We start from the raw sequence: 14,284 nt of genomic DNA, 5'->3' as shown, positions 1-14,284 counted from the left end.
TTAACAGTAAAGGCCAATAACTCGTAAACCAAGACAGGATTGTTTAGATAAGTTCTGGATTGTTCTTTCTGCACTTTGTATGAATTTATAGCTAACTAGGCCCCTTGGGATGGCTAGAGCTTGCCTGTCCAAAATCTATCCCTTTCTAACAACCAGTGAAAATTACAGGTAAAACAACAAAATATAAATCAAAGTAAATCTTCTTGACTACAAGCTATCCCTTCCTTCCTACAAACATTGAATAACAGTGGTAAAAAATAAAATATAAATTCAAATAAAACTTCTCTAACCAATCAACTCCACAGTAAATCACAAACCAAGATAAGATTGTTTAGATAAGCTCATGGAAATACTAAACAATTACATAGAGAACTTTCAGACAGTGGACACAACCCAGTTTGGTTTTGTCAAGTGTGGGTAATGTCTACTCAGCCTGGTGAACTTCTTTGAGAAGGTCACCAAAGCAATGGACAAGGGTAAAACAGTACATACTGCTTACCTTGACTTGGCCAAAGCATTTAACACAACACACTACCTAGGTATGGTAGATGAATTTGTGAAATTTGGTATAAACCCCTCTGTCACCCACTGGATAGCCAGCTGGCTCACAAATAGGACCCAATAAATTATGATAGGAGTGTCTACTTCCACAAAGGGACCAATCACCGGTTGAGTTCTTCAGGGCTCTGTGCTGGGCTCACACTTTTTTGACATCTCCATCTCTGAAGTCAAGGCAAATATCAAGGGCCTCTGGCTGATTTACAGACAATGAGAAACTAAGTGCAGTCATAGAACCCCCCCCCAAAAGATATAAATACCCACCAAGAAGGCCTAACATAGACTAACAAATAGCACCAGTGCCTTGGCCTAAAAGTCAACACCAAAAATGCATAATAGTATCTTTTGAGAAGATGGCTAGCCCTAGAATCTACTACAATGATAATACACCCCTAAGAATACACCCAGTAGTCAGGGTTTTGGGAATGCGTATAGACAGTAACCTGGCCTTTAACCATAATGTAGCAATGGTAGTAAGGCAATCATTCTATGTTGTGGATGCCATTGTTCTACTGCACTCAACACTCATCAGCCCACTCATTGAGTACAACACCTCCTTCAGTATGTACCTGACCAGGCATATGCAACAAATGGAATGTTAGAAGAGGTCCCACTCAAAAAAGAATACATGACATAAACATCATCTCCCATGTGAACCACCTCAAAGCCTTATTCTTTTACTCCGTCTCCAACAGACTGCTGAGAGATAATATATGTCTGGCCTAAAAGGCATCCTCTGATACTGCTCTGGTGGGCTGGCTGCACATCTGCAAGACAAATACCATCAGAATTATAGAGCCTAAGGCCCTAAACATCATCTGTGACACAAGACATGTTGGGACAGGTTTATGTCTCAGAGAATAATCATTGTCTGGAACAGGCTTCCCTAACTCAGTTCAAGTGTAACTTGGACCAGTGGATGTGGAATTGAAAATTTAATCCTGGTCTGGTACCTATGTACCTCATACCCTGTTGACAACCCAAGCCCAAGCCTACATATACCCCTTACAATAACCCTAGGGTACCAAAACTTTATTAGATATATTTGGGAAGCATGGCCACACTTAAAATGGCCCTGGGGTTATAAGCTCATTATACACCTATGAATCTATGAACCATAAAATATACCATAGTGAGTGACTATGCAATTGAAAAAAGTTAAAAACTGACAAAAACAGGTCACAAAGTGATAAGCACAACTAAAAATCTAAGTATGAAATGGCAGAAAGGGGAGACTGGTAACCCAATTAGAACAGTTTTGCTTGGTGTTGTAGCATTTCTGATTTAGCATGAAGTGTGCATATTGGTATTTAACAAGAAGCATGTACTTGTATGATATTCTACCATACTTTGTCTCCAGATTCTGTCCCGTCTTTGGATATCTGTATTAAATCACACTGATCTTACATTCTATTAACAAGGAAAGTACAATGTGTGTAGTACAGTGGAGTTAAGAATATTCTAGAGTTATATTTTGTACCATATCAAATTGTTGGTTGTTAATATTTTTGCACCACGCAATGAACTTTTTGGAGTGACTAGATATGTCCTTTAGAATTAGATGGGCTATAAAATATACCTTTCTGACTTTGATATATACATTGTAGTCAAGGTTTAACTTGTTGCCTGCTATTATCGTTTCACCATTTATTTTCTAATGATATCAATACATTTTTTGCCAAGTTTCATGATGCCAGTTTACTAACCTTAAAGGTAAGGCCAGTACTACTGCAATAAAAAACAGAAAACTAGGAGCCAAACAAAGTAAGTCTGATAAATACCATCACAACCATAACCAATACTTGAAAACACTTTATTAAAAATAAAAAAAGGATTAAGTGATTTTGTCAGCTTGTAGCAAAGACTTCTTCAGAATCCTAAACTAATTACATAGTAAAACTATTTAAATATTTATCTAAATATACCATGTGACTATTAAAAAACAATGAAATGCAAACTAGATTAAAAACATTCAAGAAGTTTCCTATTTGCATTATATTATGTTACATAAAACTTTAAACGCAGAATGTTAGCAACAAAATCATGCTCATTGAAACCTGGGGGGATACACACATTCAATTTTAGCTGCCAAATCCTTTCCCTTAATTCAATTAAGTCCTCCCAAGGTCCACTTCCTGAAAAATCATATTAACACACAAAAAAATTATGTTCTGGATACAATTGGACATGTCTATATAATGAGTTCTTCATATTTTTATTTTTTATTTTTTATTTTTTATATCTAGAATATGCTTGTATATTCTTTCCTTAAGCTTACGTTTTGTCTTCCCAATGTAAAAACTATTACATTGGTAACACTTTGCCATATACACTAACCCCATGGAATTGCAGCTGCAATGAAAGATGGTAAATACTACCTGTTTCCTTATCACCACTTTATCATGTTCTAAAATAAATTTGCACTGCTTACAAGTACCACATTTAAATGTCCCCTTTCTTTCGTGGGACAAAGGGGCACCAATTTCCCCTAAGTCTAAAAATCTTTTAAAGGACCTATCTGTTCTGTATATTATATGTGATTTCTTCCCTAAAATATTAAGGGTATTCCTGAAACAAGAAAAAATGTTCCAGTTTTTATAAAGAATATTTATAAGGAGGGCATGTTCTTTAGTGTAAGTGGTAATAAAAAGAGGGTCAAAAGTATTTGACTTTTTCTGATTGTTTTGGTTATTAAAAATTTCAGAAAGGGGATTGGTAGCTTTGAGTAAAAGGATAATATTGCTCTCTTTCATCCTGCCATCAATTTCCCTTTTAACTTGCCCCACTAATGCTTCAGGGTAACCTCTTGATTAAAACATCTCGTCCAGTTTCAGTCCTTCGATCCCATGATCATTGTCTTCAGAAATCATTCTCACTAATCGAATAAATTGAGCTTTGATAATTCCTCTTTTAAAATGTGAGGGATGACAACTACAATAATGCAACAATGCATTAGAACAATGGAGTTTACAATAAATATTAGACACTATTCTCTTATTAAAAGAGTCTTTGGTAACTAAAACATCTAAATAGTTATTGCTATGGGAGTTAAAAATGTGGGTGAATTTTAAAAAGGAAGTCGTAGAGTTTAAATAAGCAACTAAACACTCAGTCTCCACTTCTGTTGTATCCCATGCAATAAAAATGTCATCCAAAAAACAAACATATATCTTCCGTGGTACAGGAACAAACTTATTAAAAATGAAGTACCTCACCCATTGTAGCATTACTATATTTGCATATAAGGGGGTGCATGCAGCCCTCATAGCAACACCTTTCTTTGGATGAAAATACTGGCCTTCATCAAACACAAAATTGTGTTCCAGCATCATTTCCATGAGCATAACCAAAGTATTAATTTGGTCATTACTTCATTTTCCAAAATCTTCCAGGAACTCTCTAAACCATTCTAACCCTTGGGTATGTGGTATTGTATTAAATAAATTCACCACATGCACTGTTAGCCCCTGCTTAATAATTCAGCGTACTCTGCTCCATAGAAATTGTCAGTATAATTATAAAGCTTAAAGTCACCTGCAGAGTTGCATATTATTTCAGGACCATCGTTATTTTGTGAGTCAAAGTTGGGAAACACAATTAATTCCTTCTCCACCTGTTGTCTTCCCAAGTACTGTTCTTCCATCTGTGCTGGTAATTCCTGTTGCAGGAAAACTCCTAGTAATCGTTCCTCCAGTTCTGAAGGTGTTTGGGTTTCCTCAAAGTAGATCATTATAAATGGTGGGCTTGCTCTATTTGGTCACCATTAGTTATAACTTCAGTTCCTGCCTCCTCATCATTATTCAGTAAGCCGCGCCTCACATGGGTCCCCATTGGTTGTAGATAGGCTCTTCCTTCCAAGTATCCTAGCCTATCCCTTTCAATCTTTTTCTCTTTCCTGGTTTGAATATCACTCACTGTTTTATCAATAAGAGTAAAAATATTATTATATTGAGATTGCTTGGATGGAAACAGTAGGTCTTTTTTGATATTGTATTCAAGCTGCGAAGCTTCATAAATGAATTGATCTATATTACGCTGGTTATGCTTAATGAGTGTTTCTAACAGTTCAACACCCTGGCAATCAAAAAGCTCTATTAATTTGTAGTGTAAAGGGGAACCCGGAATTAAACCCGTGGGAAATTTCCAGTTACGTAAACCACTGGAAATCTGCTTATTTTTAACACACTGCAACAAGTACCCCTTTTCAACTTGTAATTTGCAGCACTTAAGTAACAAATGTTCACATTTGTCCATCATTTGTTGTAAAGTGCCGACCCTGTTAGAAGAAGTGTGTTGCAAATCAAACGTTCTATTTAACCAAGTGTCCAAGTTATTAACCTGGTTTGGAATAGTCTTTTCATTCCTCTGGTCATGAGTTTCACAAGCTACAGTGTGGTTATCAGTATTTTCTGAAGGTTACAGGCACTGAGGTGTAATATTAAAATCCAAAGTGTTGTTCAAATTATTACTATGCCTCATAAATCCTACAACTTGTTCACTCAACTGTTGAATGAGCTGAGTTAAAAAAACAAAGTTCGTAATAATATGGTCTGCATTTGTGGTACAGGTCCCAGCATCCATATTTTGCTCAGCCACCGACGTATTCCAATAAAAAAACAGAAAACTAGGACCCAAACAAGGAAAATAACAGCAGAAGCAAATCTGATAGATACCAGCACAACCGTAACCAATACTTGAAAACACTTTATTAAAAATAAAAAAGGATTAAAGGCTTTTGTCAGCTTGTAACAAAGATTTCTTCAGAATTCTAAGCCAGTTACATAGTAAAACCATTTAAATATTCATCCACATGTACCATGTGACTATTAAAAACCAATGAAATGCAAACCAGATTAAAAACATTCAAGAAGTTTCCTATTTACATTATATTATGTTACATAAGAATTTAAACGCAGAATGCTAGCAATAGAAATATGTTTATTTAAACCTGGGGGGACACAAGCATCCAATTTTATCTGCCAAATCAAAAGCCATTACTACTGGACCAACTGTAAATATTTTGTAGATCATGTTAAAGAAGTTTAACATCATTTATTGAAGTAATTACACTTTTCAGCCAGCATAATATGTGATTATTCATTACCATTTTCCACTTGTTTATCTTAGGAAAATAGTTCAAAAGAGATGTGGCTACAGTACAAAGCTCTGTAGGATACCACTGGTCACACAGATTTCAGTTTGTTAACAACTTCAGATGAATCTTTAATGAAAAAATGGCATATGTGTGTGTGTGTGTGTGTGTGCCACTGAACCAATAGTTTGCTTTTGGAAGTACTTTACTTAGGTTTTCTTGGGGGTGGATAATAATCAATTTTCTTACAAATGAAACTAAGCATTTAATAGACTAGAAAGTCTTAAGGGTCAATGAGTTATATATAAAAACAGCAGAATAAAACACCAGGTAAAACTGTTTTACCTTGTGTTTTACTTTGCTTTTTTTATTTGTTTTACTGCCTTTCATTAAAAATGCTACATTTTATCTGCATCTACCATGTCTGTCTGGCTACTCTTGCATTGAAAGGTTTTATTTACTTGTAGAGTCAGTCTTTATCCATTTGGCTTGGTTTTCTTCACAGTACCTTATAAACGCCTAACAAAGAGAGCTGCATTTAAAGTTATCTAGGTCTACTGATAGTGGGTTTTCCATATTTTCTGATACAGAATGAGCATTCTTTTTGCTTAGGTATCTTAAATAACTATGTTAAAAATACATGATAGTGGACACCGAAGGCATTCAGTAGGAATTTATTTTTAGTGTAGCTGTTACACAGGCTGGTTATTTAATATCCAGAATTGAGTCTGCTGGTAGAGAGGACTGGTCTATTGGAGGATGAAATCAATTGTGTTAGGTTACTTAGTAAGTGGAATTCCATTATCTGTAATTTACATGGACCTCTAAGGTACTTAAAGCTGAAATTCCCTAGTAGCATGAGTTTGTAAGACAGATAATTGTTGGTATATGTGAGATATGTGTTCTTCCTCTATAGAAAACATAGAATTTGTAGTGGTTATTTATTTGGTATTGTGATTACCACATTTTGCTGAGGCCATTTATTTTGTTTCTTGCCAAAACTAGATAAGGGGTCAGAGAATCCCCTGGAAAATTTGAAAAGGGGGGCTGAAATATTCCCTGTATGTTCTTATCCCTATCATCACAGGTTCTGATTACCTCTGCAGCTGTCATTTTACAAAGTGTTTGTAAAGCAGACCAACTCACGTAACAACACCTTTATATGCATAGAAATATTTATATGATATAAAAACTTAATTAAGGCTTTCTTAAATTCATGAACATGAAAATCACTATACCAGTTAATTCAGGCCTGGTAGACAGTGGCTTCTAAACCTTATGCATCCAGATTTTCCTTCTTATTTTATATAGAATGCAAAATACATTTAGGAAAAATGGTCAATACCTTCAAACCAAAATGTAGTTTTTGTATGGACATGTTAAAATTTGACCAGGGCAATGGTATTATCTCCCATATTCAGTGAGTAATTATTAACGTGTCTATTTGACAATGAGTGGATTAGGTAGATCAAACCAAATGGACCAGGTGTTCCTTATTTGCCATCATCTTCTGTTTCTTTATATGCAAACACGATTTGTTAGTGATTTTATTGTTTTTTCTGAATTGCAGTTTTCTCCCTGTATTATTGTGCTATCTGTGCATCACTCTTTCAGATGCCATAGTGCCAGTAACCACTAGCCACCTATTACTTCTTGTGACTTATGCCATTCCACCATTAGGCCTTGTAGAAATAAGCAGAGAATTATTTGACTCTTCTTTTCTCCATTGCATCAGGTGGCAGGATGTTTAACAGTGCCACCAGTCATGCGTTGGCTCACACTCTTATTTTTCACATGATCCCACATGAAATGTTGATGGTGGGTCGTGCCCCTGAGGCATTTGCTATAGTCACTGTATTTAGTATGATTAGTACGTTTTTCTGCTTACTTGCCCTTTCATTCGGAGCTACTTACTTGTCAGTAGAAGATGATGTGTAGGTCACCCATTCTTTCACCTGCATCTAGTCCTATGATTACTTGGGCTCACTTCTAAATACTAATCACTGTCACTGGCGAGACAAATGCATGTTTATCACCAGGCTAGCATTGTATATATTTTCTAAATAGTCATTTATCTTGTGATTGGATCTATACTAATTCAATGAACACTTAAAAAAGCGAACGCTGATTTATCGACCCCATGTAAGCGAAAGCTTACAATCTCAAACACTTAGAACAGAGATTTTTTTTCCCAGAGAAAAAAATACTGCTGTTCCAAAAAAGAAAAAGAAAAAACTTTAAAACATTACATAAAGTGGGGGACATTGGCCCCCACACACCCCTACTTAAATATACCAACTCCAAGATTGTACTACAGTGATGAAAACAGTAAAATAATGAAGGCGGCAAAGCAATTTCTTTCCCAGGGAAAGAATTTGCTTATATGCCGTTTCGGTATTTTGCCATTTTGTGCTTTCAAGTTTGATCAAGACCATTCAAAAGAATGCGTCTTCGATCATATAATAGGGAACCTTGTGATCATGACATCAGCTTGCCTAGCCTTATAAACATTAAAAGGGCTACTTTGTCTAATGCTTACTACTTCCTGTGAAAAATGATCGTAAGATGTACAAAATGCCATTGGTTCACACACACACACACACACACACATATATATATATATATATATATATATATATGAATATATATATATATATATATATAGAGAGAGAGAGAGATATGAAAAAATAATGCTAACCCAGTTAGCAATTTTCAGTTACAAGAAAGAAAGTCAAGTCCATTTACTGTTTAATGGCCTACAACTCCATACATTACATACATTACTTCCATGTAATTGGACATCTTGGTAGGTGCTATTCAATACGAATAATGAATATTGTAGCTGTTGAGATGATAAAATATAAACCAGATGTGGTGCTATGCTTGTTTTGCCTGGTCTTTCCCTTCTTTGTAACAGATTTCTTTTTTATTACAGTTTACGGGAGCGTGCAAGCTCTGTGAGTAGCCAGAGTAGCATTGTGGTGAATGAACGTTTACAGGAACTTGTGAAGCTCTTCAAGGACAGAACAGAAAAAGTGAAAGAGAAGCTGATTGACCCAGATGCTTCAACTGATGAGGAGAGCCCTTCTGCATGTGAGTTAGGGCTCAGCTAGAAAAGAATGGAGGGATTACCAAGCTAGGTATCAGAGTGAAATCTAATTAGGTAGAGAGTATGACAAAAGTAACAAATAAGAAAACAGTAGAGATGTAGACCAGTAACTAAAGATCACCACTAGCTGACATAAAAAAAATATACTTTCTTGGCTTGGACTGCTTCACAACTAAAATGCACAAGAATCTAGAAAAAACAGGCATAGATTTCAAACTGTTCCTGTGTAATTATTTATCTTCTCATCCTCCCACCTTTCCACTTCTGCTTCTGCCAATGTGATGACAGTTGCTTTATTATTGTAATTACTTACCAGTAAGTTCTAAATGTCATCCATTACTTGCAGTGTGGCATCATTCCTATTCATTATTCTATACTGTGGTTCCTTTTCCATAGGGTACCTTCCACTTTTTTTCATTTACTTTTAACTGATAGCCATTTTCCCACACATCTAACTTGTGTCAGGCTCTATGTGGGTTTGATTTATAACTTTGTGGATGATAATACATATCTAAAAACTATTTACATTTATAATTCTTTGCAGATTAGACTGATTCAATGTAACGTAACAGAACAGATCTGTCATGAAATGTATTTAGAATGTGATCTAAATTACAAGGTAAGCAGTTAGCTCAGATGATGTAGAGGATAAAGATTGGAATAAGACTCAGGTGACCCAGATTCAATTAGCAATCTGGGCAACTGCTGGAGCTCTGTGGAAAGATGGGTGTGCGTATCTCAGGGAATGTTAATACAGGTGGCAAATTGCCATGTTTGTCAGTGGAGAGGTGGCAGATGCAAATGTGGCCAGTGGATATTTTACTACACCAAGCTGCTATTCAATGGTAGCCTTCATAATGAGTACACAGGAACATGCAATAACATGTGAAGGCATTGTGACCCCCACATTAATATGGGTTCTGCTTATCCTTGCTGAGGGTGTGGGGATAGGCACTTAATTGCAACACTTGCAATAGCAGCCTGGATGATGGCTCCTGTGACCGACTCCTAGGCCAGCTGATGTCTCAGAGGGATGATGATCAATAGGTTACTAATGGGGGATATATCAGACGCTTTATTTATTTATTTATTTATTTATTTATTTATTTATTTAGTTAGTTAGTTAGTTAGTTATTTGTTTAGTTATTTATTTTTGTTTACTTATTCATTAGTATTTGTTTACTGGGACAGTCAGACTGGGCAGAAAACCCCCTTTTCAGCAGAGGTCAGGAAAGAAAAACTCTGCAGAAACTACAAATATAAAGCAGGTTGGGGGGAAGGTGGGAAAATGTTTTTTGTTGCTGGAAGAAATGTACATGGGAGGCATGTAAGCACAATGCATTACACTGTAATGCACTTCAAGATACCTGTGTCTTAAGAAAGTCATTTGACATAGAATACAATTAGGAAGATAAGAACAGCAATAAAAGATGAGAAAAGGAGGTTTAGACATCTGCATTTAAATGAGAATGTGATATTTAATAGGAGAATTTTAGGTAGCCCCCCCCCCCCCCCAGGCTGCATATTCTGAACCACTTTGAGAGGAGGAGGTTAAAAAGCCCTTCTAAACAAATGCTTATTTTTAATTTGACAAGCAGAGGAAGGGTATTTTATAATATGGGCTCTACTTTTGAGAAAACCGAGTCAGAAAAGTAACTTTTGAAAAGGGGAACATGGGATTTAGCCAGTCATGCACAGTGTAAGCCATGACATGCAATTTCAGTGATAAGGGGGCAATATTTTGTCCAGCTCACTGTACTTGCATATGGATATTCCCATTCCTACTTCTCATTGACTTCTAATGATTTTAATGGTTTTCCAGCCCTGTAGCTTTCTCATCTGCTTAAAATAGTCTCCTCTCCCGAGACAGAAGTGTCCAAATCTTCAAACACATAATTTAAAAAGGGTAAAACACAATTCACAAAGAAGGTAAAGATGCTTGATACATTACTTGTTGTTCAATTACAGGGTTATAGTATGAGAAATTTAGCATATGTGTTGTATCTTTACCTGTTTAGGACATATATTATAAAAAAGTCAGTTATTTTGGGATGAGGAAACAGCACAGAAGCTCATTGAACAACTTACAAATTTTTGGTAGCATTTTTAGTGAGCAGGTCTGCAGAAGTGATGTTACTAAGGAGGGGATATATCATTCCTGTAGAGTTTGATCATACAGGATTTGCTGTAAAGGAGCAGGCATTTGTAGCATACCAGTGAGTTCTACAAGTCTGAACAAGTGCTGAGATCTGACATAGAAATTATATCTTTTAGAGGCATGTAGTATTAACTTTCTCCTACAATCTGTCACTCATATACTTGTCTTTGATGAACATGTGTATCATAGGTGCTACCAAAAACCTACTTTATCTTTTCAACATCCATAGGTACAACCTGGCCTCTGGTGCAAAGTTTTTTTCTGACTGTTTTATAGCTGTACCATTTTTTCTACATAAAAGCCACTTATAATATGTACTTCTTCGTGTTGACCATTGGGCCAAAGTCATTCACCCTTTGCTTCAAGCTATTTTTCATCCTTCCCTCACCAGAGTAATTGGCATAATGGTTAAGATCTTCACCTCCGATGCACAAGTTTCAAGATTCAATCCTGGCCTCCAGCTAATGCCTATATGGAGTTTGCATGTTCTCCTTGTATCTCTGGGGGTATCTTCTACCCCAGCAAAAACATGCTGAGTATTTCCACCTTAAACAGAAATGAAGTTGTGAGTAGCAGCACAGACTCTAAATGGTGCCTATAGGGGGAAGAGTTGTACAGACAAACTGCTTTACGTCTTAACTCTGGAGTGCTGTATCCTCAAGATAGGAGAACACAGATCACACTGTGTATCATGTCAGGGCTAGCCACTTAGTGATGTAAAAATTGGCTCTAAGTAGTTTGGTCATATAGACTAATGTCTATAAAATGCCAGTGATAAGTGGGTTGAGAACCCATCCTACTAGACCTAAGCCAGGGACCCATACTAATAGTGGAAGAGTTCTATGTATCCCTATAGGCCAGTGTATACCCACCACAAAGCTCAGCAGCCCTGGTTCAGTTTGGGATACCTGGGATAGCTTTGTTGAGTGAAAGCAGGATGTAAAACCAATCAACCTGTCAAACATGAACTACGAATTTCTACACTCAATGTAAGTTCACTGACAGGATGCATCTTGGAAGTGGATGATATGATGGTAATCCAGGAGACAATATGGAAAGGCAGTGTAGCAAAGTCACTTGAACTGGAGTCCAGAGTCTACTACACAGGAGGACAAACTAGAAAAGGTGTCGGAATTGCACTGAGGAAGAGACATCAGAAGAAAGTGAAGGATGTCATTAGAATTAGTGACAGACTCATGTCTATCTGACTCCAGTGGAAGGATAGGGTTGTATTTATAATATCAGCCTATGCCCCACAGTAGGGTTGTGATAATGAGGAAAAGAGAGCATTCAGGCAACAGTTGCAGAACATGCTAAATAAAACAGGACGACAGGATTTGGTGTTGACAATGGGTGATCCGAATTCACACATTAGAACAGACAGACTAGGCTATGAGGATTGCCTTGGTATACATGGGTGGGGTAACAGGAATAAAGAAGGAGAAGCCATTCTAGACTTCTGTCTGGAAAATGTCTTAATGGTGAACAAGATGAGGTTACGCAAGTAAGACAGCCATAATATCACATACAAGAATGGCCAACATGCAACTCAGGTAGACTTCCTCATAGTTAGCAAAAGGCACTGGGGTGAAGCCCATCCCTAGTGAAACAATCAGCCCACTGCACAAACCAGTATTACTACTATAAGCTGCAAGCAGTGGTCAGAGAAAGCTCTAACGTCAAGAGACTTGGCTGAAGATGTGGAAGTTGATTGGAGTGAAAGTACAACAGTTAAATTAATTACTTGGGGTTTTAATATCTCAGGAAGAAGAGGAATATGGTGGATTTGAAGAAAAATGGCAGCACCTGAAAACAGCATATGCGAGGGCTATAGAAGAGATATGCGGCCAAAACAGGTATAGAAATAAGGTATATAAGAAAAGCTGGTGGTGTAAATAAATGAAGAAGTCCATAAAAATCATCAAAAGTAAGAGGCAGTACAGGAAAAAGTAGGAGATAGAAAAGAAAGTCCAGGATAAGAAGGAATAATAATTGGCTAACAAAGTGAAGAACTGCAATAGCAAATAACAAGACATCAGTTTCTGGAAAGTGACTCAGTAGATGGCACAAAGAAACTCTATCAGGTTGGAAGACAAAGACAGAAAGATAAAGAAGATAGTCATTGGGCACACTTCATAAAGGATGCCAACAATAACCTGCTTACCAGTCCACAGGACTACTAAGGCAGATAAAAGGAGTACTTCCAGCAGTTTTTGAATAAAACAAAAAACACAGAAGCTGTACTCCTCACACAGCCTACTATGAAAGAGGAAGATAAGCACACCCTAGAAGATGCAAGATCAGCACTTAGGAAAATGAAGTCAGGGAAATCATCAGGCTCAGATGAGGTCACAGCAGATATAATAAATATGTAGGGTTAGATGGGGAGGATATGGCTGCTGAGGGTACTCATAGTAGTATGGAGAGAAAGGCATGTCCCAGATGGCTGAAAAATAAGCATACTAGTGCCACTGTACAAGTACAAAGAGGACATCCACAACTGTGGAAAGTACAGGGTTATCAAACTCCTGTTACACTGCATGAAACTTCTGGACAGGGTGATTGATAAACAAATACACAGAGTAGTAGAAAATAAGATGGGAGATGAGCAGTTAAGATTTGCAGTGAGACAGGTAGCTAAGAAGAAGCTGTAGATGAGGAAAGAGTTCATCTGGGTATTCCTAGATTTTGGAAAAGCATATGACAAAGTCCCAAGAAAGTTAATTTGGGCAGTCTTGCAGTGGTTTGAAGTCCCTGAAACAGACTGAAAGTAGACTGTGTACAAGGATTAATTGACACAAGTGCAAACAATGTTCAGACTCACAAAGGGGTTTTCAGTCTGAGTCAGTGCGCATCAGGATTCAGTTCTGAGCTCACTGCTGTTCATACTGATGATGGACTACATTAGCAAACAGATCAGTAGGGACAGATCAACAAAGTTGGTGTATACAGATGATGTGGCATTACAGGCAGACTCTGAACAAAAACTTTAACAAATAATAGAAGAAGGGAATTCAATATTTGAAGGTACGTGAGATGAAACTGAGTGCAGATACAGTTGTAATGGCAGAAAATGGAAGAAATCAGAAGAAGCTGAGAACTGAGATAGAAGGGGAAAAAAAGTGGAACAGGTTAACACCTTCCAGCATCTGGAAGGGGTAGTTGAGGAAAAGGAAAGGCTGAATGAGGAGGTCAAAGCTAGAATCAGAGGAGCTGATTTGTCATGGGTCGGATGTGACAGAAGAATGAAAAAGAAAGCTGAAAAATAAGGTGCACAAAACAGTGTTTCAACCAATCGTGCCGTATGAAACAAAATCTGGGCAGTCAAGGCAGAGTAGTTGAGGAAAATAGAAGTCATGGGGAAGAA

General features: G+C 37.0%; 1 protein-coding gene across 2 annotated transcripts in view; it reads left to right on the top strand.

Annotated features, from left to right (window-relative positions):
* Positions 1 to 14,284, top strand: part of CNGB1 (cyclic nucleotide gated channel subunit beta 1) — a 734,247-nt gene that overhangs the window by 215,642 nt on the left and 504,321 nt on the right. For both annotated transcript variants that reach the window (XM_044081527.1, XM_044081526.1), the window contains exon 7: positions 8,586 to 8,743. In XM_044081527.1, coding sequence (XP_043937462.1) covers positions 8,586 to 8,743 — 158 coding nt within the window. The remainder of the gene's footprint in view (positions 1 to 8,585; positions 8,744 to 14,284) is intronic.

The sequence above is a fragment of the Protopterus annectens genome, chromosome 8.part0 (assembly GCF_019279795.1).
Source record: "Protopterus annectens isolate FY-2018-M chromosome 8.part0, PAN1.0, whole genome shotgun sequence".
NCBI lineage: Eukaryota > Metazoa > Chordata > Ceratodontiformes > Protopteridae > Protopterus > Protopterus annectens.
This window is presented reverse-complemented; position numbering and strand designations above follow the sequence as displayed.